The 24,148-nt window shown below is 53.4% G+C and overlaps 1 protein-coding gene across 1 annotated transcript; it reads left to right on the top strand.

The window, feature by feature from the left end:
• Positions 1-1,095: 1,095 nt before the first annotated feature.
• On the top strand, positions 1,096-23,397 carry BTBD2 (BTB domain containing 2). Its single transcript, XM_065918537.1, has 9 exons — positions 1,096-1,487; positions 14,407-14,526; positions 17,570-17,726; positions 18,715-18,820; positions 18,905-19,102; positions 21,393-21,585; positions 21,696-21,783; positions 22,024-22,170; positions 22,413-23,397. Exons 1-9 carry the CDS (start codon positions 1,105-1,107, stop codon positions 22,572-22,574), a joined length of 1,554 nt encoding a protein of 517 aa, XP_065774609.1. The 5' UTR covers positions 1,096-1,104; the 3' UTR covers positions 22,575-23,397.
• Positions 23,398-24,148: the final 751 nt, after the last annotated feature.

Genomic DNA, 24,148 nt, shown 5'->3' with positions numbered 1-24,148 from the left:
CTTCAAGGCATTAGGGCACTCTGACATTGTGGGTGCAGTTAGCTGTTTGTGGGTTGCAGCTCTGTGGACACCAGGCACCTGAGACCTGACTCAGAGGAGGGACCTGTATCTCTGTTGATTCTGGGATGCACAGCCCTCCCCTGCATTCAGTGCTCCCCCCACTGTGGGGTCCCCTCAGCTGACCACCTGGGTTTGGGGCTAGGGCTTGGGGCTAAGGTCTGGGGTCCCAGCTATGGGGTCTGGACTCTGGACTTCGGTCTGTATTTGTGTTTTGGGGGTCATGGGTCAGAGATTGGGATCTGGGGTTTAGGGACTGGAGTTGGGGTCTGAGTTCTGGCGTCCCGGGTCTGGAATCTGAGGTCTGGAGTTGGGATCCAGAGCCTGGGTTCTGAGGCCCAGGATGTAGAAGTGGGATTATGGGGACTGGGGTCTGAGGTCTGCAGCCCCTGAAGTTAAGGATCTAGGATCTGGGCTGGTGATTCCAAATCTGAGGTCAGGGTTTAGGTTTGAGGTCTGGGGTCACAATTTCTAGATCTGGGACACAGAGTCTGAAGTAAGGGGTCTGGGTTTAGTACCTGGGTTCTGAGCTCCATGATCTAGAATCCCGGCTCTGGGATCTGAGGTTAAGGACCTGGAATCTGGAGGTCCAGTGTCTGAGATAACAGATCTATAACCCGGGGCCGGGGTCTGAGGTACAGGATCTAGAACCCGGGGTTGGGGATCTGAGGTAACAGATCTAGAACCGGGGGTCCAGCGTCTGAGGTAACAGATCTAGAACCTGGGGTTGGGGGTCTGAGGTACAGGATTTAGAGTCTGGGGTCGGGGTCCCAGGTCTGAAGTACTAGATCTAGCATGTGGGGGGTCCCATGTCTGAGGGTGGGGCTCTGGGGTCTAGACCCAGGGTCTGAGGTACGAAGTCGCCATCAGCCCCTGCTTGCCCCCGCCCCGCCCCCTCCCTCTCCCTCTCCCCTCCTCTCCCCGCCCTCTCCCCCCCTCTCCCCTCCTCTCCGCTCCTCTCCCCTTCGTCCCCCATCTCCTCGCTCCTCCCCTCTCCTCCCGCTCCTCCCCCGCCCGGCCCGCCCCGCCGGGCGCCGCACCGACAAGATGGCGGCGGGTGGGAGCGGCGGGCGCGCGTCGTGCCCGCCGGGGGTCGGCCCGGGCGCGGGGGGCGGCCCCGGGCCCAGCGCCAACGCCGCCCCGGCCCCCGGCAACGCGGCGGCCGCCGCCGCCGCCCCGGCCCCCGCTGTCCCCGGGCCGCCCCCGCCGGTGTCGGTGTCGGGGCCGGGCGCGCAGGCCGCGGCGGGCGGGGAGCGGGCGGCCGAGGAGCCGGGGGCGGCGGCGCTGCTCCGCGAGCCCGTCTACAACTGGCAGGCCACCAAGCCCACGGTGAAGGAGCGCTTCGCCTTTCTCTTCAACAACGAGGTGCTCTGCGACGTGCACTTCCTGGTGGGCAAGGGCCTCGGCGCGCAGCGCATCCCGGCGCACAGGTGGGCCGCCGTCCGCGACCGCCGCCCGACCCGGGAGCGGGTTTAGCACCGAGGCCCTCCCCCCGGGACTCCGTCATCCCCCAAGACGCCGCCGCTTCCCGGGACCCGGTCATCCCCGGGACCGGACCCCTACCCCCACCCCCTCCCCAGGATTCAGTCATTCCTGGGATCCCGCTCCCCGCCTTCCCCCAGGAAAACCGCCAGCCCCGGGGACCCAGCACCCGCCATTCCTGGAACCCTTGCTGTCCTGGGGACCTGCCCTCCCCCACCGCCCCCGGGCCCCAGCACCCTTAAGGCCCTGTGATCCTGCCAGGCCTCCGTCCAGCCTGGACTTCCAGATACTAGCCATGGTCCGCTCCTGCGACCCCTGCCCCTCCACCCTCATCGGAGTCTCCTGGCTGGCTGATTCCTGACCCTGCACCCATGGCCGAAATCTCCCAGGTCCGCTGACCTCTTTCACTTGCTGCATCTCTGACCCCAGCCTGGCCAGCCGGAGGACGTCCAGAGACCCCATCTCCTTCCGCCTCCTCCATCGGGCCCCAGCGACCTCCTCCCCCGAGTGCCCCCTCCTTCTGTGGCTGGGACCCCCCCAGAGCCCACCTCGTGAACCCCAGACCCTCATAACCCCTGTTCCCTGACTCCATACATCACAGGTCTCCTCTTGAATGGGGTTTTCCTTGGTGCAGGCCCACACCTCTGCCAGTCTCAGGGGTGCAGCCTCCAGACTCCTGGGTGGGGCGGGACTGATAGAGACCACCGTGCCCACTGCTTGCTGGGGGATGCTGGGAGGGTTCTGTGGCGGGAGGGGGCTGGAGAGTCCCCAACCTGCTGTGAGCGTTGTCTTCACCATTGTGACGTGTGGCTTTTACTTGGCCTGTGTCTTCGAGATTCCTCTCTCTGGCCCTTTCTTGGTTATTTATGTGCAACTGGGACTAGATTCCTGTCCGAGGAAGGTTCTAGGCCCGTGAGGGGGTCCCCAGGACCTGGGGCTTGTCCCTGCCCTAACCTTCTCGCCTCCCCTGCGAAGTCTCCCTAGGGGGCTGGTTGCCTTCTGACCCAGGAGCCCCCAGCCTCGCTCATGCCTTTCTTGTTTCATATTCCTGCTCTGTGGATCCTCTTGGTGGAAAGTTCTAGTTCCTTTTCTTTTCAGCCTTTGGGTTGTTATTTCATTTGCATTGTGAAATGTTACCTGCCACGATCAGGAGCATGAGTGACCCTGGGGCTCAGTTTCCCTCCACCCCTATGACCTGCGACCAACCATTAGACACTTCCTTCCTGGGGCCACTGGGAGGGTGGCCCCTGTGACCAACCCTGGGACTAACCAGGTCCTTAACACAGTGCTCGGGCTCATCCTCCATACAGGCTGGCCTCACAGGCTGGTGGGGATGTAACCCAGTGCTCCGGGAAACACTCCAGAGCATTGCTGCTGGAGCCCAGACAGGAGTGGGGAGAATTCCTCACAGCACGCGCCCAGCTCCAGGCTGGACCTCACCCCCGCCTCCCTCCCAGATGGGCTGCATTAAGGGACTGGCTTGTAAGGAGCAGATTGGAACCCCATCTTGGGGAAACCCGGCAGATGCCTCTTTAGCCAAGTGGTCAAGTTGATGGTCCTGGAGGTGTCTGCACCCCCAGCAGGAAAGACTCCTCCCCCCGGTGTGCTCCACCCCCAGCCCTGAGTCCCAGTGTCGTGGGTTGATGGTGGCCCTCAAGTTGTGTCCAAGTCCCAGTGCCCAGAACCCATGAATGGGACCTTATTCCTTATTGGGAAAAGGGTCTTGGCAGATGTGATTAAGAGTTTCAAGAAGAGATCATCCTGGATAATCTGAACAGCACTAAATCCAACAAGCGTCCATGTGAGAAACACGGAGAAGAGGGACCGGGCAGAGACTGGAGGGACATGGCCACAAGCCACAGTCTGCCTGGGGCCCTCAGGAGCTGAGAAGGCCAGAGCCTTGCAGGGTCCATGGCCCTGATCTTGTACCTGCAGCCTCCAGAACATGAGATTCTCTCAAGTCACCCAATTTGCAGGAATTTGTTAGAGGAGTCCCAGGAAACCAGTCCACCTGGAGAGAATAACCAGATAAACCCAGTGGGGCATGCCTCGGGACCAAGACACCGTAGGCTCCCCAGGACGATCCTGGGAGGAGCCCAAGGACACAAATAAATGCCACATGGGATCCAGAAACAGGGCCTGGGGCGGGAAGGGCGTTAGTGCAGAGCTGGTGACTGCTGCTGAACTGGACCTGAGCTTGCTCCACAAAGCAGACTGAGGGCAGGGCTCGTGCTAACTTCCAGAAAGGCTGTTGGGTCTGCACCCATCATTTGCCAGGATCCAGGCTTGTGATCTCGGGCTGGGGCTCAGAATGGCGTGGACTCTGGGTGAAGGGTGACCTGGGGCATGGGACGCAGGAGGCTTTCCTTTGGCATATGTAGTGGCAGAGGAGCCAGCTCTGGCCAGGACAAGCTCAGGCCTCATTCAGAGTCTCTGCCTTCCACCCCCACCCGCTCTCCACTGTACTACTTTTTCATAGCTCTTTTTCCTTCTAACTTCTGTGATGGCTGTCCCTGGCTTGCCGTGAGCAGCGTCTTGCTGCTCTCCCTCCTGCCAAGCCCAGGAAAATGCTGGCACACTAGGTGCTCAGGAAATCCATCGGTCCAGTGTCTGTACTCACAGGGCTCCCTCTGAGGAGGTACTGAGCATCTTCAGGGTAGCACTGTACAATTTGATGGCCCCACATTAATATCTAAAATACCTTTATTCACATATCACTGGAGATTTAGCAGCACAGAGATGTCCCCAAAGTACAGCAGTCTCTGTGTGTGCTTAGCTAAATAGCGTGTTTTTTGGTGGCTTTATGGTGGATTTTGACAACTGCTGTGGCTGTTCTTCCCAGTTTTGCTCAAGACTTTTTGTGAAGGCTTTTTCAGTTCGTCTCACACATTTAGCTGTTCCAGGATCAATTACCCATCTGTCCATCCCTTCCTCCTGTCCATCCCTCGCTCAATCCAACAGTCTCTTAAAACGGTGCTAACAAAAGACATCTCTCCCCGTGGAATTTACTTTCTAGCACAGTACCAGCAAATTTTTGTAAAGAGCCAGACAGTAAGTAGTCTCAGTAGGCCACATGGTCTGTGTCCCAACTGCTTAATTCTGCTATAGCAGTGTGAACACAACAAGACAGAAATGAATGTGCATGGCTGTGTGCCAATAAAACTTTATTTTCAAAAACAACTGGTGGGCTGGATTGGGTCCAAGGGCTGTATTTGACCAGTCCCCTGGCTCAGTGGTTCCCTATAATCTTTAGAATCAGTTTGTCAAATGCTAAAGAAATGACTGGAGGGGTTTGTCTTAGCAAAGGTACCAGGTTGGGAGAGCTGACAGTTTAGAATACAAAGTATGGGCACATATTGTCTCTTCATTTATGCAGGGTGCTTTTGTGTTTCGTTAGGGAAGTTTTGTAGTTTTATGTTTTGTTTTGTTGTTTTTTTTGGCCACACTGCCAGATTGTGGGATTTAGTTTCCCCTCTAGGGATTGAACCCAGGCCCCTTTGACAGTGAGAGTATGGAGTCCTAACTACTGGACCATCAAGGAATTCCCAGTTTTATAGTTCCTTCATTTAGGTCTTGCACATTTATTACTAGGTGTTTTTTTTGTTGTTGTTTGTTTGTTTGTTTTTGTTTTTTCTCTGTTGTGAATAATTTCTCCATTACATATTTCTTAGCTGGTTCTTGCTGGGAAGCTGTAGGTCTTGCACATTTATTTTTATCCACTGGAATGATTTCTTTCTGAATCCTCTTTGGTGTTAATAGCTGTTCCACTGATTCCATGGTCCAGTGCTGTCCAGTAGACTTTTCTGTGACGATGGGAATGTTCTAGATCTGTCCTCTCAAGTCCTAGCCACTAGTCACGCATAGCTACTGAGCACTTGAAATGTGGCCCTCACAACTGAGGAACCAAATCTTTTGTTTTCTTAGTCACACGACATGGCTCGAAGCATCTTAGTTCCCTGACCAGTGATTGAACCTTTGACCTCAGCAGTGAAAGTGTAGAGTCCTAACCACTGGACTGCCAGGGAATTCCCAAACTGAATCTTTTTCTTTTTCTTTCTTTAAATCTATTTATTTTTGGCTGCCCTGAGTCTTTGTTGCTATGTGGGCTTTTCTCTAGTTGCAACGAGTGGGGGCTACTCTCTAGTTGCAGTGGCTTCTCTTGTTGTGGAACACAGGCTCTCGTTTTGCCGTTTGTAGAAATCTCACATAATTAGAATGACAGAATGTGTAGGCTTTGATCTGGCATCTTTCATTCAGTGTCCTGTTTGTGAGATCCATCCACATCCTTGTATCGACAGCTCATCTCTTTTTATTACCAGAGTAATTCATCTTACTGCTGAATCCCATTGCATGGATGGACCACACATTGTCCATTCACCAGTCATATGGGTTATACGGGCATACAGGTTAAATGGGTTATTTCTAGCTTTTCATTATAAGGAATAATACTGCCATGAACAGTCAACATTTGTGCAGAAGTCTGCATATGGAAGTACTGTTTCTTTTCTCTTGGGTAAATACCTGAGGAAATGTTGGAAATGCAAGGTAACATTTACATGTGACATTTTAAGAAACCGCCAAACTGGTTTCCAAAGTGGCTTCCCCATTCCCCACCCGCCATGTTGCCCGAGGACTCAGTAATGTTTTTGGCCTCATAGGTGAATTGGGAAATGTTCCCTCCTCCTCTCCTTTCTAGAAGAATATGCAGAAGGTTGGTGTTAATTTCTTCTGGGAATGGGCTTTTCCTTGTGGGGAGATTTTTTTTCTTTTTTCTCTTTTGGCTGCACTTGTGGGATCTTAGTTCCCTAGCCAGTGATCGAACCTGTGCCCCCTAACAGTGGAAGCTCAGAGTCTTAACCACCGGACCACCAGGGAATTCCCTGTGGGAAGATTTTTTTTTCAATTGGTTGTGTTGGGTCTTCGTTGCTGCATGAGGGCTTTCTCCAGTTGTGGTGAGCAGGGACTGTTCTTTGTTGCCGTGTGTGGGCCTCTCGTTACAGTGGCTTCTCGTTGCAGAGCACAGGCTCTAGACACGTGGGCTCAGTAGTTGCAGCTCGTGGTCTTTAGTTGCTCCACGGCATGTGGGATCTTTCTAGATCAGAGATTGAACCTGTGTCTCCTACACTGACAGGCAGATTCTTATCCGCTGTACTACCAAGGAAGTCCCAGAAGATTTTTAGTGACTAGTTCACTTGTTATTTGTTTGTTTAGATTTTTCTGTCTTCAGTGAGTGTTGGTAGTTTGTCTTTACAGGAAGTCATCCATTTCCTCTAAGTTGTCTTTGTTTGTTGACATAAAGTTGTTTCAAAGTTCTTTTACCACCTATAGGGTTGATAGGGTACTAGTGATATTCCCTTTTCAATCCTGATTTTGGTAACTTGTGTCTTTTTTTCTTGATCAGTCTAGCTAAAGTTCTAGCTGTGGTTTAAATTTTTTTTCCCCCCAAAGAGTGACCTTTTGGTTTCATTGATTTATCTCTATTTTCCTATTCCCAGCTTCATTAATTCCTGCTCCCACTTTTACTATCTTCTTTGTTCTTTGGGCTTGATTTGCTCTTTCTTTTCTAGATTGTTGAGATGGAAGATTACCTTGCTGATTTTATTTTTTATTAATTTTTGGTCACTGTATGTGTGGCTTGTGAGATCTTCGTTCCCTGACCAGGGAAAGAACCTGGACCCTGGCAGTGAAAGTGCCAAGTCCTAACCACTGGACCGCCGGGGCATTCCCAGAAGCTTAGGTTGCTGGTTTTAGATCTTTATTTAATGCATACTTAATGTTTACCCCAAGCAGTGTTTTAGCTGCATTCCTTACACTCTGATGTGCTGTGTGCATTTTTGTTCCAGTCAAGATCTTTTCTGATTCCCCTCGTGTTCCTTCCCTGACCCATGGGTTACTTAGAAGTGTTGTTTCATTTCCAAATATTTGGGGGATTTCTCAGAGGTCTTTCTGTTATTGGTGTATAGTTTAATTCCTCTGTTTGGAGAACAAGCTTTGACTTCTTTCAGTGCCTGTAAGTATATTTGTTTGACTTTGTACCTGGTCTGTCCTGGAGAATATTCCTTGAGTATCCATTCTGCCATCACCGGGCTGAGAGTTTTGTTTGGGGAGTTTAAGAAATCTTTATTTATTTGACTGTGTCAGGTCTTGTTTGCAGCATGCGGAATCTCTAGTTGTGCAGGCTCTGTAGTTGTAACATGTGGGCTCAGTTTTCCCATGGCCTGTGGGATCCTAGTTCCCTGACCAGGGATCCAGGCTGAGTCCCCTACACTGGAAGGTGGATTCTTAACCCCTGGATCACTGGGGAGGGTTTCCTAAAGGTACGTTGGTGGTGGTGTTCAGTGTGGCTGTTTGTCAGTTGTGAAGAGTGAGATGTTGAAACCTCCAGTGGAAACTGTTGGATTGTCTCTCCTGCCTCTTTATGCTTAGTTTCTCTCTGTGTGATTTGGGACTCAGTTGTGTGTTTGTTTGCACTGTTACGTATTCCTGTGTCCTGACCCTCTGTTTGTAGGAAACGTCCATTTTCCAGTAACATTCCCTGTCTTCACATCTGTCTTGTCTGGTATCGGGGCAACCACTCCAGCTCACTGGTGCTTTCTGTCTGCAGGATATGTCTTTCCTCATCTTTCTCCTTTCACCCCCTTTGTGTGTTTAATGTAAAACTTCCGAGCCTGTGATGTCCGCCTATCCCATCTCTGGTGACGTGAGCCTTGGCCATGGGGCAGGTTTCTCCACTGGGATGTCCCTGCTGTCCCCTCGTCATCACCCTTCCCTCCTGAGGGGTGCTCTGTACAGACATCCCCTTTCCCCTCCTCTGCCAGCTGATGGAGTATCTCTGGATGGTGGTTCTAGCTGGAAAGAGTTGTTTACTCTGGCATCTGCCATGTGGTGATTTCCTGTTTCCATAACTCCTTCCCCATTTATTAACTGGGATTCTGAAGGGAAAAGCTGTCCCTTCTCCCTTGCTCACACACCTCCTCCATTATATATTTATTTCATCGTTGACTCACAGTTGTTTATCCTGTGGGTCATTGTCCACTAGGAGCATTACTGTCCCAGATTTGACCATTGGAAGTCCTTATGGTTGGCTCAATTCCATTTAACATTGGCCTGTCATATTGGGAAAATGTCTTTTATTTTTTGGCCCCACAGGATACCCCAAGCTCATTTCATCCTTCCCCTCCCTCAGCCCAGGAATCAGCCGTTTCTCCTTTTAGTGGAAAATGGTATTTAGAAACCAAGATACAGGTGCTGGGTGTGCTCACTGCTGCTGGGGTATTGTTGTTTAGAGACCTTCTTAGCAGATAGAGCAAGGAAATATACCAACACACACAACCTCTATTTCTGTGTCTCTGTCTCCATCCATCCACCTAGTCTGTCCGTCCATCCATCCATTCACCCACCTAAAAGCCACGAGATCCACTTGAGTCCCTCTGACTCTGGCTCAGCCTTGGAGAGTTCACCCCAGCCTCCCTTCCCCTCACCTGTATAACTCTCTTCTCCAGTTCTGAGAACCTGGCTCTCATGCTGCACATGTCTGCTTAGTGGCACAATATGTGTAGCTACAGAGCTGCTTTCCCTCTCCTGTGAAAAATACTTCCTTTGCATGAAGCACAGTATTTGTATATAGTTCTTTTGGCCTTTAACCTGTTTCCCAAAGCTGTTTAGCTGGTCTTTCTTCCCTGTCCCTTCAGGGTAGTATGTCATTCTTTCTTTCTTTTTAATTTTTAAGTTGTAAAATACACATACCATAAATTCACCCTTTTAGCCATTTTCAAGTGTACAGCCAGAACTCTGCCCCGTGAAGCACTGACTCCCCACCGCCTTCCCCAGCCCCTGGCCCCACCATCTTCTCCCTGTCTCTGTGGATCTGACTCCTTTAGGGACCTGTGAGTAGAACCAAACTCTGTGTTCTTCTCTGTCTGGCTTCTCTCACTGAGAATCACGTTCTTAGAGTCTGTTCGTGTTGTAACATGAGTCCAAATCTCCTTCTTAAGGTAACTAACACTCCTTGTGTGGACGGACCACTTAGTATGGATGATGTGCTCATTGCTCGTCTGTCATCTGTTGATGGACATTGGGTCGCTTCCGTCTTCAGGAGTCCGTGGATCATGACACGCTGAATACACATGCGCAGGTTTCATGCGGACACGTGTGTTCACTTCTCTCAGGCACATAACCTGGGAGTGGCACTGCTGGGTCAGACAGGAACTTCGTGTTTCGCCCCCTGGTGAACCACTGGCCTGTCCACCAAAGCTACACACCTCATGCCCCCCCCCCTGTCACCCTGCATGAGGACTCTGATTTCTCCACATCCTCAGCAGCTCTCGTCATTGTCTAGGTTTTTTATTTTAGCTGGTGGTCCAAGGGGTAAGGTCATGTCTCATGGTGGGCTTTTTGTTTAATTGATGCTTTTGCTTTCATGCTGCATTTCCATCTTACTTTCTCATTAGTTTTGATCTTTCAGAGGCTTTTGACTCTTCCACTGTAAGTGCGTGCATGCTCGTGTCTGACTCTTTGTGACTCTGTGGACTGTAATGCACCAGGCTCCTCTGTCCATGGAATTTCCCAGGCAAGAATACTGGAGTGGCTCGTGGTGGTTTTTTTTTTTTTGTTTGTTTGTTTGTTTTTTAATTTATTTGGCTGCATCAGATCTTAGTTGCAGCACTCAGGATCTTCGTTGCCTCATGTGGGATTTTTCCTTGTGTTGCATGGAATTCTAGTTATGGTGCATGGGCTTACTAGTTATGGCACTTGGACTTAGTTGCCCTTAGTTGCTCAGTCGTGTCCAACTCTTTGCAACCCCGTGAACTGTACACATCAGGCTTCCTTGTCCATCACCACCTCCTAGAGCTTGCTCAAACTCATGTGTATCGAGTCACTGATGATATCCAACCATCTCATCCTTTGTCGTCCCCTTCTCCTTCTGCCTTCAACCTTTCCCAGAATCAGGATCTTTTCAAATGAGTCCTTTCTTCACATCAGGTGGCCAAAGTATTGGAGCTTCAGCTTCAGCATCAGTCCTTCCAATGAATATTCAGAACAGATTTCCTTTAGGATTGACTGGTTTGATCTTGCTGTCCAAGGGACTCTCAAGAGTCTTCACCACCACAGTTCAGAAGCATTCAGCTTAATTCTTAAGCGCTCAGCTTTCTTAATGGTGTAACTCTCACATTCATACATGACGGCTGGAAAAAAACCATAGCTTTGACTAGATGGACCTTTGTCAGCAAACTAATGTCTCTGCTTTTTAATATGATGTCTAGGTTTGTCATAGATTTTCTTCCAAGGAGCAAGCATCTTTTAATTTCATGGCTGTAGTCACCGTCATCTGCAGTGATTTTGGAGCCCCCAAAAATAAAATGTCACTCTTTATATTGTTTCCCCGTCTATTTGCCATAAAGTGATGGGAATAGATGCTGTGATCTTCGTTTTTTGACTGTTGAGTTTTAAAGCCAGCTTTTTCACTGTGTTCTTTCACCTTCATCAAGGGGCTTTTTTTAGTTTCTCTTCACTTTGTGCCATAACGGTGGTGTCATCTGCATATCAGAGGTTATTGTTATTTCTTCTGGCAATCTTAATTGCAGTTTGTGCTTCATCTAGCCTGGCATTTTACATGATGTACTCTGCATATAAGTTAAATAAGCAAGGTGACAATATACAACCTTGACATACTCCTTTCAATTTGGAACCAGTCGGTTGTTCCATGTCCGGTTCTAAGTGTTGCTTCTTGACCTGCATACAGATTTCTCAGGAGACAGGTATGGTGGTCTGCTAGTCCCATCTCTTTAAGAATTTTCCACAATTTGTTGTGATCCACACAGTCAAAGGCTTTAGTGTAGTCAATGAAGCAGATGTTTCTGTAGTTCTCTTGCTTTTTCTATGATCCAAAAGATGTTGGCAATTTGATCCCTGGTTCCTCTGCCTTTTCTAAAACCAGCTTGAACGCCTGGAAGTTCTTGACTCACATAGTGTTGAAGCCTCGCTTGGAGAATTTTGAGCATTAATTTGCTAGCGTGTGAGATGAGTGCAGTTGTGTGGTAGTTTAAACATTCTCTGGCATTGCCTTTCTTTGAGATTGGAATGAAAACTGACCTTTTCCAGTCCTGTGGCCACCGCTGAGGTTTCCAAAGTTGCTGGTCTATTGAGTGCAACACTTTCACAGCATCCTCTTTTAGGATTTGAAATAGTTCAGCTGGAATTCCATCACCTCCACTAGCTTTGTTCGTAGTGATGCTTCCTAAGGCCCACTTGACTTCACACTCCAGGATGTCTGGCTTTAGGTGAGTGATCACACCATCGTGGTTATCTGGATCACTAAGATTTTTTTTTTGTATAGTTCTTATGTGTATTCTTGCCACCTCGTCTTAATATCTCCTGCTTCTGTGAGTTCCATACTGTTTCTGTCCTTTTTTGTGCCCGTCTTTGCATGAAATGTTCCCTTGGTATCTCTGATTTTCTTGAGGAGATCTCTGGTCTTTCCCATTCTGTTGTTTTCCTCTATTTCTTTGCACTGATCACTGACTGAGGAAGGCTTTCTTGTCTCCTTGCTATTCTTGGAACTCTGCATTCAGATGGATATATCTTTCCTTTTCTCCTTTGCCTTTCACTTCTCTTCTTTTCTCAGCTATTTGTAGGGCCTCCTCAGGTAAACATTTTGCCTTTTTGTATTTCTTCTTCTTGGGGATGGTTTTGATCACCACCTCCTGTACAGTGTCATGAACCTCTGTCCATAGTTCTTTAGACACTCTATCAGATCTAATCCCTTGAATCTGTTTGTCACTTCCACTGTATAATCGTAAGGGATTTGATTTAGGTTATACCTGAATGGTCTATGGTTTTCCCTACTTTCTTCAATTTAAGTCTGAATTTTCCAGTAAGGAGTTCAGGATCTGAGCCACAGTCAGCTCCTGGCCTTGTTTTTGCTGACTGTATAGAGCTTCTCCATGTGGGATGGATCAAACCTGCGTCCTCTGCATTGGAGGGTGGATCCTTAACCACTGGACTGCCAGGGAAGTCCCCTCATGGTGGTTTTGATTTGCCATGTTCATCATCATGGTTTTGAGGGTGGATGGAGAAGTGGGGATAGGAGACTCCTGGCAGGAGGCCAGTGAGGGGCCTGGTGGGCAGGGCTGCAGAGGGAGATGATCAGACTCCCCTGGACCCAGTTGCTCTGCCAGGCCTGAAGTTTGTCACCTTGTCCACCGGGAACACTGAGGACAAGTATAGCCCACCATCCTGGGTCCTACACAGGCACACAGCCCGGTTGGGCTGCCTCTTATGTCCTGCCAATGAATCGTCAGGGAAGGTTTTCCCCATAGGAGATCAAGATGCTCTGTTGAATCTAGAAGAAAGGAGGAACAGGAAAGCATTGCATATATAGATTGTGTGTGGGGCTGGGGACCCCGATGTCACGGTGAATGAGCGGGGCTCCAAGGACATGACAGGGTTGGCAGCTGAACAGGGCATGAGCATCCTGGGGTGGCCAGATGGTGGCGCAAACTACATCAGTTATCTTCTCTTGGAATCTGGCAGGGCTGTGCTCCCTCCAGAGGCTCCTCCAGCTTCTGGGGCCCCAGGCGTCCTGGGCTTGTGGATGCTTCTTCTCAGTCTCTGCCTCCCTCATCATGTGGCCTCTCCTTGGTGTCTTCTTATAAGCCATTGTGTCAGGGTCCAGCCTGGATGAGGGTAACCTGGGCTTAGCAAGTGACATCCGCAAAGACCCTATTTCCAGACGAGGTCCCATCCTGACGTTCCAAGGGGATGTGACTTTGGGGACACTCCTTTCATTCACTATATTCAGCCTCTCACCTGGCCCCCATCTCTGGCCTGGCCCTTGGGGTGCTGTTAAGCCCTGGGCAGGACTGGGGGTCAGACCAGAGCCTGGCAGAGCTGGGAGCACACATCCACGATGGAGGAGTGGGTAGGAGCGGGGGTGGACGGGCTTCTCTTTTCAGGGAGTGAGGGATGCCTGGGTGGGGTTTGCTGGGAGCTGTGGGGAGGGTCACTGGGCAGAGAGAGGTTGGGGAGTGGGCTGTCACTGCTGAGTCCAGAGGTTTTGCATGGGGGTGGGTGCTTGGATCCCTGCATGGGTCATGGTAGGACCCAGGGAGCAAGTATGATACAGGCATGGTGGCTTGCAGACCCAGAGAATAGGGCTTTGCAGGGGGCTGGCCTCTTTGCTGGAGGCTGTCATGGGGCAGGCCTGGGGACCCTGAGTACACAACTGGTGGAACCCGGAGGACCCCAAAGCCACTCACATCCTAATGCTCCCTTGGCCTTGACACCCTTCCCCACAGACTCAGCACGGTTCTAATGTTCCTTCCAGGCCTTCCTTGGCAGCCTGACCCTGGGGGATGTGTGTAGAGCAGTGGAGTGAGTAAGTGAATGAATGAGGGAGGGAGTAAATGAGTGGTTGAGCAATGGTTGAACAAGTGAATAAATGAATGAGCGAATTGGAGGGAGTGAAGTGGTTGAGCGAATGAGGGAACGAGTGGTTGAATGAATCAGTGAGTGAACGAGTGAGTGAATGAACGATGAGTGAGTGAATGAATGATGGGGGAGTGAATGAGTTGGGAGGTGCCTGAGCTGCCTGTGGCGTGTGGAACTGGCAGAAAGCTGTCGTCCATGCAGCCCCAGGGAGATGATTTTGCGTCTGTGCCCTCTGTCACTGTTGATCCACAGGAGCTATCTTCTCAGTCCTCAGGGACTTCCTTCGGCAAAGATCTAGGGCAGGATGCTCTGGGCAGGGTGTTACTACTGCGGGGATGCTCGCCATCCACATCCCAGGGCCCCAAGAGACCCCAGACTCAGGCAGTTGGGGACTGGTGGGCCTCACAGAGGGTAACCAGGTCTTCTCTGATTCTCTAGGTTCGTGCTGGCTGTGGGCAGCGCTGTCTTCGATGCCATGTTCAATGGGGGAATGGCCACTACGTCCACCGAGATCGAGCTGCCCGATGTGGAGCCGGCTGCCTTCCTGGCGCTACTCAAGTAAGACCTTCCAGGTCCTTCCCACCCGGGGGTGGGACAGACACACCTGGTGGTTAATAAAGCCCTGGGGACATTGCCTCCGGAGCCCCAGAAGTGACCCCCTCGAGATTTCTAGAACTCAATTCAGTGAGGAGTGTGCTCTGGACATCCCCCCCCATTTTCATATTTTGCATTTTTTGTGTCAAAATGTATTTCACATATTGTTCAACTCACCCTTGAAAGTGTACAGTGTACTATTAGTGGCATTTAGTTTTTCCACAGAGCGTGCAGCCACCACCTCTTAATTCCAGAACAGTCCATCCCCAGAACCGCACCCTTCCCAGTCCCTGACCACCAGGAACCCACTCTGTGTGTCTGTGGATCAGCCTGTTCTGGACGTTTCCCATCAGTGGAATCACACCCTGTGTGTCCTGTGTCTGCTTCTCTCACCGAGCATTGTGGTTTCAGGTTCACCCACATGTTGGTGAATCTCCCAGTTTTCATTCCTTGTACTCAGAGTTTTTAAAGAAATAGCCTAACGTAAGAATTTTTAATTCGACCTATATTTTTTCTTTGCAAGTTTCATTTTTTTTTTCTCAAGGACTTTAAAACAAATCTAGTGATTCGGGGTGGGGGTGCTACACACAGACTGCAGGAAGCTGTGGAGGCAGCACCACCAGGCCGGCAAGCTCCGTGGACCAGATGTGTAGCTTGAAGGTTATCCTACACAGTCAAACAGCTTTTCAAACACGAAGTTTACTTTTTGGCCCTTTTTGTTGTTGTTGGCCTCGGGACGTGGGGGACCTTAGTAGTTCCCTGACCAGGGGTCAAACCTGGGTCCTCAGCAGTGGAAATGCAGAATCCTAACCACTGGATGGCCAGGGAAGTTCTTTTCCCTTCTGATTATAAAAATGGCATTGATTCACAGAAAGAGAGAGGGAGGGAGAGAAAGAGAAAAGAAAAAGTGGAAGAAAATGGAGTGAACCTGTCCCCACTCTGAGCACCATGGACAAGGCCTTGACTGGCCTGTCCTGTTCATATCCAGTCTCATCTGTGTTGTGTACTCCCAGCCCCCGGCCCCAACCGTGTCACCTCCCCTCTGGTATCCACAGTTACCCTCGGATGTAAATCAGTTCCTGTTAGCTCCCTCTAACCACGCTGAATTCTGCGGGCTGATCACAAACAACACTTGGTGGAGTAATCTCACTTCTCTGTCTTTAGGCAACTTTTCACACCAGGGGCCACAGGCTGCCTGCAAGAGAGGGCAGGGGGTGCTGCTTCCATTGCTGCCTGCTGATCCTGCAGAAGCGGCCTGGAAGAATCTGTAAACTGTAGGCAGGGCTGAGTGCCAAGAAAAACTTATTTACAAACCAGGTGGTAAAATCACAGTGAGCTGTCACTTCACACCCACCAGGATGGCTATTATCAATATTAAACAAACAAGTTGTCTCAAGGACATGAAGAACTGGGGGCCTTGATGCACTTCTGGGGGAATGTGAAATGGGGCAGCCACTGTGGAAACAGTCTGGAGGATCTTCAGAATCTAAACATAGAGTCACCATATGCTCAGGCAATCCTACTCTGGGTACAGATCAAAAAGAAGGGAATGCAGGGACTTGAAGAGAGATTTGCACACCCACATTCACAGCAGTGTGATTCACAACAGCCAGAAGGTGGAAACACCCCAGCTGTCCATGAACCGATAAGGGATGAATAAGGTGTGATCCATCCACATGCTGGAGTATTACTTAGCCTTCAAAAGGATTCTGACACTTGCTCCAACATGGATGGACCTTGAGGACATGATGCTCAGTGAAATAAGCCAGATGCAAAAGGACAAATACCGTCTGATTCCACTAACAGGAGGTCCCAGAGGAGTCAGATCCAGAGACAGGAAGTGGATGGTGGGGCCGGGGCCTGGTGGAGGGGACAGGGAGTCAGTGTTTCGTAGGGTCAGAATTTGTTTGGAAAGTTGAGAAAGTTCTGGAGATGGATAGTGGGGATGAAGGCACAATGATATGAATGTACCTAATGCTACTGATGGTTAAAATGGTATGTACATATTACCATAATTTTTAAAAATTAAAATAATGTCTATTTAAAAAAAAAGACAAAAAAAGTGACAGATTGCAGTTAGCCAAACCCTCCCTTTAGTCTAAACTTGGTGAGACATGGGGTGAAAGGCTGTTCTGTCTCATCTCCATCTCTGTGTCTGTCTCTCTCTATATATTTTTTCTGTTTCTCTTTCCATCTCTGGGTTTTGACGGCCATAGCTGTTCCCCTGAGAGGGTGGACACTACCTCCATTGGTATGTGAGGGGCTTACCCATCTTCTCCCACATGTCCTGGTCTGTTCCATTACGAGGTCCCCCTCGGCACTGCTGACACTGATGGTCACTCTGTCCCTGACCCCGCCAGATCCTGCTGCTGCTGTGTAGGCTTCCAGTGTGTTCTGGGGCTGCTGAGTGCCAGGAGGGGGGCACCTTCCAGGAACTTGCTCTTCGGGCTGTTCCCGGTTGGGCTGGGCTTCCCCCTTGCTCTCTTCTGCTCCCGCTGTGTGCCTGTGGACGGACACTCGGGTGGTTTCCTGTGTATTGTGCTGCTGTGAACACGCATCATTTCTCCTGCACGCCCAGGGCCGCCCTGAGGTGCTCCCACCAGACGGCCAAGGGCTGCTTTCTCACTGTCTCCCGGTGGTTTTGTAATCGACCCCACTTCTGAGCCACACAAAGAGTTGGCCTGAGGGCAGGTGGTCACCACGGCCACCAGCTGGCACTTCTGGTCCCATCAGTGGTTGAGCTTGAGCTGGCTGTGGCTGGGCCCGAGGGTGGTTCAGAGGGTCATGGTGCTGGGCACATCCCATGCTGCCCACAGAGGAGCCTGCTGTGTGGACACGTTCCGTGGGTAACGTGTGGGTACTTCAGCTGTTTCTTTTCCCTGGTAACTGTCTTTGAGGGGTCGAGTCCACAGGTCAGAGGGCAACTGGTGCTGCTTTGGATGGTTCCTTGGGCCGGTCTGGAGGGTGAGGGCAGGGAGGCTGGCCTCACACCCCCCTCCACCCCCAGGTTTCTCTACTCAGACGAAGTTCAGATTGGGCCCGAGACGGTCATGACCACGCTGTACACCGCCAAGAAGTATGCGGTGCCTGCTCTCGAGGCCCATTGCGTGGAGTTCCTGAAAAAGAACCTGCGGGCTGACAACGCGTTCATGCTGCTGACGCAGGTGCGGGGCTGGGATGCAGGGGGCGAGGATGTCGGGGAGGGGAAGGCGTGGGACCCGCTGGGGCACAGGTGCTGAGTCTGGGCAGCAATACAGGTGGGTGAGGACGACACCGGGGCAGGAGAGATCGGGTTGGCGCATTTCTGAGTTTTAGGTGTCTGCTAAATCTTGTGGAAAGATAAGTTCCTCCCTCACTGTACCCTGCACCCCGCGGGTGAGTTTCCCTGGTTACTCTTGTGCTCCTGTGGACGTTTTGGTGCCCTTGTGCAGGGCTCAGATGTGGGGAGAAAGGTGTTCCGTTACTAAGTTTTTTAGAGGGGCACGTTTGAGGCTGTCTGGTCCCCCTGCCTGTGGCGGGGCTGGACCACTGAGAGGCCGGCTGGGATGGGGCAGCACCCAAGCGTAGTTGTGGTTCTGTGACCCCTCGCCGTCGTGGTATCTGGGCCCCGGCACATCTGCTGAGTTGCTCTCGAGTGCTAGAGCCTGGGCTGTCATGTGAGGACTGTTCCCAACCATTTCCTGAGAGCTGCAGCCACGTGGGGCATCCTGGCCTCCTATCCCAGCCCCAGGCAGAGCACAATGCATAGGGGTGTGGGTTCGGGCTGCCCCACAGCTTCCCGGGCAGAAAGGAACCTGAATCTTCTCTGTCCCTGGGCCCCACCCTGTGCGTGAGTTCTTATATCAGGGGCACAGTTCTGCCATGTCCTGCGGGTCCTCCTCGGCCCTCTCCCCAAGGCTCCTGCCTGACCTGGGGAGGACTGGGCCCACCTCCAGCCTGAACCTCTCAGTACCCTGACTCCTGAGGTTCAAGCCTGCCCTCCCACGGCCCCCGCCCCCAGGCAGTGGTTACTGTGATTCTGGGACCCTGGAAGAAGATGATCTCTGGGCTGCTGCTCGGCTACCAGGACTTGAAATCCATGCCCATGTGGAGCCAGGGTTCATGTGGCTGGGTGTTGACATGCTCTTCTCTTACTGCCCTCCCACTCTCCAGGCAAGACTTTTTGATGAACCACAGCTTGCTAGCCTATGTCTGGAGAACATTGACAAGAACACGGCTGATGCCATCACAGCTGAGGGCTTCACAGACATCGACCTAGGTGAGGCACACTGGTCGCCGCCCAGGGCCCATCAGACCTCATCCCCGAGGTGGGGCCGCGCCCACTGACAGCCCTTCCCCGCAGACACACTGGTGGCGGTGCTGGAGCGGGACACGTTGGGCATCCGTGAGGTGCGCCTGTTCACAGCTGTCGTCCGTTGGTCCGAGGCTGAATGTCAGCGGCAGCAGCTGCAGGTGACGCCCGAGAACAAGCGGAAGGTTTTGGGCAAGGCACTGGCCCTCATCCGCTTCCCACTGATGACCATTGAGGAGTTTGCTGCAGGTAACAGGGGCACCAAGGAAGAGTGTGACCCCAAGTGTGAGTCATGTGACCCTCAGCTGGGCCACAGTGGGTCAGGTGCTGGCCCTGTCCACGTGAGAACCTGGACTGGGCTTGAGAACCTGATGTTGGAGTGACCCCCAGAGGCCAACCATCCTGAGTCCTACATCTCAGGTGTCCACACGCGTGTTGTCTTAAGTGTTGCAGGCCCCCAACGGGGGCTCCCGTGTGGGGGATGGGCTGTGGCGTCCGGGTCCTCCATGAGCCTGTGAAGGGCTGAGAGGTGTCTGGGGCTTGCTGCAGGGCTCGGGCTGGGACTCAGGCCCCGGCGGGGTTGGCCCTGACCCTGCCTCCCGCCCCGTGGGGACCCTGCCATCCTTTGGGCCGTGTGGCAGTAGCTGCCAACCTGGCACCCTCCCCCTGGGAGGCTGGGTCTCCCCTTTGGGTCATTTTCGTGGCTGATGCCAACCTTGGTCCTGGAGCCAGCCTGGCCTGGGAGGTTCTGGGTGGAGCTCTAGCCCACAGCAGGTGCACCACGTCCTGTCTCTCCCAGGTCCATGCTGCTCCTGTTCCCGCCCTGGTTCAGGGTCACCAGATTTAACCACGACAGCAAACAGATCATTTTTCAGTGTGAGTGTCTGCCATGCAGCAGCAGGGAGACACTTCTTCTATGGGTCAGCTCTCTATGATCTGAATTTGACTTGACCAGGTGACCCATGTTTTATCTGGCAGTCCCTGGTGGCACGGCAGAACTTGGGTACAGCCTCAGAGGCTGTCTCTGGTACTCTGGGGCTCACTTATCCATCAGATACTTAGCACTTCCTCATACGAGACCCTGGCAGCACCACAGTGATGTGACTGTCAGTAGTTGCAGCACATAGGTTTTCTAGTTGTGGAGCTCAGACTTGGTTGCCCTTTGGCGTGTGGTAACTTAGTTCCCTGACCCGGGATTGAACCAGAGTCCCCTGCATTGCATGGTGGGTTCTTAACCACTGGTCTGCTAGGGAAGTCCCACCCCTATGTTGATGATCACGGATGTCACAAACATTGCCCAGTGTTCCCTGGGGAGCTGGGACCTCCAGGTGAGAGCCCTGAGCTGTCCCAACCTAAGACACCTATGTGAGCCTTGTAGGATCCCTCTTTCTCCAGCCCTGCTTGTCACACTGAAACAGCTCTCCTCCTGGTCCCTCAGCCCACCTGGCTGCCAAAGCCCCCCAGGGTCTCAGGTCTCCTGGAAGCACCACCCTCCAGCCTTCCTTGGCCCCCTCGCCCCTCCTCCCATGAGGGTCCCTGGGCTGGAGCACCCGCCCCCCACATGCAAGCTCCTGGGGGTGTGTGCCAGACCTGGGCCTTGTCCTTCTACTATGGGCGGGACCTGTGGGGCTTTGGCTCTTTGTCACTCAACTGTATTTTGGAGAATTTTCCTGCCTCTTCTACTCCCCTTGAAAATATAGGAAAGTAGAAGGTTGGGAAAAAGTCCCCCAAAGACTACCCTAGCTGAGTGTGTCAGGACTGAGGTCAGAGGTGTTTTTCTTTCTGTTTTCTGTGCAGAGATTTAAAGAGTGATTCTTGTCTGTGTTCAGTTTTGTATCTTATGTGCTCCACGGACATCTCTCCCCTGTTGCTGCAATCTGCGCAAATGGGGCTACTGGGTCTGTGAGCCAGGCCATGGCTGACCTGCCCCAGAAACGAGCTCAAAGCTGGTGAATGAGCGATTCCTGTAAAGGAGGGCAGTGCGTCTAGGCCTGTTGCAGACACCTTGTCTTGCCACAGGTGGTGGGCAGGGGTGGGTGTAATCCTCCCACCCACTGTGGCCCAAGAGACCCCAGCACCCTGGTCTTCCCCACCAGAAGCTCCTCTGAGCTCTTGGGTTGCTGCATCTAGGCTCCCATATCCACACTTTTCCAGCTTCAGGCTGTCTTGGGGCCAGCACCCCCTCATCTGTAGGTGCCTGGGGCGGACAGGCAGGGGGCATGAGCTCTTTGGACCCGTGGTGTTCCCCTAGGTGGTCCCTGAGGAGGTCAGCAGACCTGAGGAGCTGAAAGGGATTTTGCCCAGTTAGCTAGCAAATTGGAACATTGGCCCCATGTCAACCTGGGACCGTTCCCCAAACGCTCTTGGAAGGGCCATTTCCCCCTCACTAACCGCCCCCCCCCCCCACCCCCAGCCCGGCGGCTGCTTGAACCCACGACAATTTCCAGAGAAGAGAGACTGGGTCTTATGCCTTGCCTTCTGCTGTCTTTGTGCACTCACGGTTTGCCCCGTCCTTCCCATCTTGCTCCTGTGCCGACAGGGCCCGCGCAGTCGGGGATCCTGGTGGACCGTGAGGTGGTCAGCCTCTTCCTGCACTTCACCGTCAACCCCAAGCCGCGCGTGGACTTCATCGACCGGCCGCGCTGCTGCCTCCGTGGGAAGGAATGCAGCATCAACCGCTTCCAGCAGGTGGAGAGCCGCTGGGGCTACAGCGGCACTAGCGACCGCATCAGGTGGGCGGGGCAAGTCGCGGGGGCGGGGCCTAGTTGGGGCCTCCCCGTGGGGAGGGGCGGAGCCTGGTTGGTCGAGGTCACTCAGCACCTCCTCCCTCCGATCCCCTCAGGTTCTCGGTCAACAAACGCATCTTCGTGGTCGGCTTCGGGCTCTACGGCTCTATCCATGGGCCCACAGATTACCAAGTGAACATCCAGGTCCTGCCCCCACCTCTGGGCCCTGCACCTCCAGATCACCCCTTCCTCCTCTCTCCCCTTCTTCACATCCCACCCCTCTCCCCTAGCCAAGGGGGGACCCAGGACCATGCCTCTCTACCCCCACCATTGGCCGCCTCCTCTCGGGTTAGCTCAGCCCTCGGGTCCAGGCTCCGTGGGATTCTGTGGGTGGGCACCAGGTTGGGGGCGCTGGGGTGAGCTGTGCCCGGCTCTGGCCCTTAGATCATCCACACGGACAGTAACACGGTCCTGGGCCAGAACGACACGGGCTTCAGCTGTGACGGCTCTGCCAGCACCTTCAGAGTCATGTTCAAGGAGCCGGTGGAAGTGCTGCCCAATGTCAACTACACGGCCTGCGCCACGCTCAAGGTGTGTCTGACCCCACCCCTGACCCCAGAAACCTACCCAGGACTCCAGCCCTGAACCTGACCCCCAGCCCAGACTCAGGGTGTCTGAGTCCCACCCAGGACCTCGGCTCCCAGTTACTGCCCACCTCTGAGGATGTGAGGCTGGGAGGGCACAACCTTGTGTCCTTTGGAGGACACGGGGCGGGCCCTGAGCTGTGACCTCATGCAGCACACCCTTGCTGACCCGCTGGGTCCTCCCCACAGGGCCCGGACTCCCACTATGGCACCAAGGGCCTGCGCAAGGTGACCCACGAGTCACCCACGACGGGGGCCAAGACCTGCTTCACCTTCTGCTATGCGGCCGGGAACAACAATGGCACGTCGGTGGAGGATGGCCAGATTCCAGAAGTCATCTTCTATACCTAAGCCACTGGCCCGGCGCCCCCAGCCCAGGCAGGCCGCCTGGCCCCACTGCTGTGCCTGCCGCCCACGCCACTGCCCCTCACAGGGCCAGGAGGGCTCCTCTCTGCGTGCGGTGAGCTGGCTGCCTGTTCCAAGGTGATGGAGGGGTGGTCGGGGCGGCAGAGACAATCCCTCAGGACTTGGGGGGCAGGGCCGGCCTAACCCCGCCCTGAGCAGAGGGTCTGCCTACCCACCACCCCTGCAGCCCCACTCAGGGTTGGTGTAGGGTGTTGCCTCCTGTTTGTTTCAGCTGCACATGGCAATGCATCCTGAATTCCCGTTTCTCTGGTAGGAGAGCACGTGTGGGGCCCTAGTTGGCATGGGGGGCTTGTGTGCCTCTGCTCTGTTCACCGGGGAGGCTCAGGGCCCCCAACCTGCCCGAGGATGAGGGCTCAAGCCCTCCCAAGGTCCTGCAGGCCGGCTTCCTGCCAGGCCCAGGCCCAGGCCCTGCCCCTGGGCCCAGTAAAGGACCGTCTGTGTCCAGCCTCCCTGGATGCCCCTCCCCACCCCTGCAGCTGTGGACGCAGGCGGCAGACCGGGTCTGCCTGGGAGGGGCAATGTTGTGGGCCAGCCATGGTGGCCACGTCCCTGCTGGCCCGCCTGCCCACCCTGTAGCCCCACTCCCAGCCCCCAGCAAGTATTCTGCCCAAGGTGCTGGAGGGTGCAGCCCCCACCCCAACCCCATGCTTCCATCTGGAGCCTGTGTCCTCCCCGAAGCCATGGAAGGTGTGTCTGCACACCACACCCCAAATGTTTTTTTTTTTAAATAAAGGAAAGAAACGTATAAGCCCTGAGACATGTGCTGCTTCCGGTGCAGTGGGGTCCTGGTGGAGCCAGACTTCTCACCTTCAGCACATCCAGATCACACAGGGCTTGCCCTGGGCTCCTCCTGGAGCAGCCAAGAGTGTCGGGAGCGCCCCCCACCCCCCCACCCCCTGAACCGGGAATCTTGTCGGCTCCCTGGACCCAGGGATGCAACCCAGAGTGGCCCTGCTGGCTCTGCCCAGGGGGTTGTCCTGCTTCCACAACCCACCCTGGCCCCTCCTATCCAATGAGGACTCTTGGGGATGACCTGGACCCAGGACCAGGCTGGCTGCAGACTCTGAGCCCCTAAGCTCCAGCCCTTGGGCTCTACGTCACCTCCTGAGACCTGCCACACTGCAGGCGGACCCCAAGTGAGGGGGTCCATGGGGCGGGGGACCAGGCCTCCCACTGTAGCCCCCAGAGCAGCCTGTCCTGGGGCCACTACAGTTCAAGGAGGCTCCTCAGGACAGGAGAACAGATGGTGTTAGCCTGGGGCACCCACAGGGTGTGGGCTTGCCAGGAGTAAAGGCTGGGCAAGAAGCTGGTGGGCTCATTAGAAGGGGCCCCGAGATAGCTGTGCCCCACTCCCAGGGTGTGTGGCTATTCAGGGTCACAGTGAGCTGCTATGACCGTCTCCTGCCAATGGAACATGTGACCTACCCTCTGGAGGAAAACAGCAGTACAATCTTCCAGCATCATCACAATGTCCTACAGCAAGGCACAGATTACAAAGC

Source organism: Muntiacus reevesi, chromosome 1, assembly GCF_963930625.1.
Source record: "Muntiacus reevesi chromosome 1, mMunRee1.1, whole genome shotgun sequence".
Lineage (NCBI taxonomy): Eukaryota > Metazoa > Chordata > Mammalia > Artiodactyla > Cervidae > Muntiacus > Muntiacus reevesi.
The sequence above is the reverse complement of the archived record's forward strand: the minus strand, read 5'-3'. Positions and strand labels throughout refer to the sequence as shown.

Excerpts from the sequence above, each read along its gene's own strand:
- BTBD2 (XM_065918537.1), top strand. The coding sequence starts at position 1,105 with ATGGCGGCGGGTGGGAGCGGCGGGCGCGCGTCGTGCCCGCCGGGGGTC. Across the intron at positions 17,727-18,714 it reads CGTTCATGCTGCTGACGCAG|GCAAGACTTTTTGATGAACC; the intron begins GTGCGGGGCTGG and ends CCCACTCTCCAG. Across the intron at positions 21,586-21,695 it reads GGCACTAGCGACCGCATCAG|GTTCTCGGTCAACAAACGCA; the intron begins GTGGGCGGGGCA and ends CGATCCCCTCAG.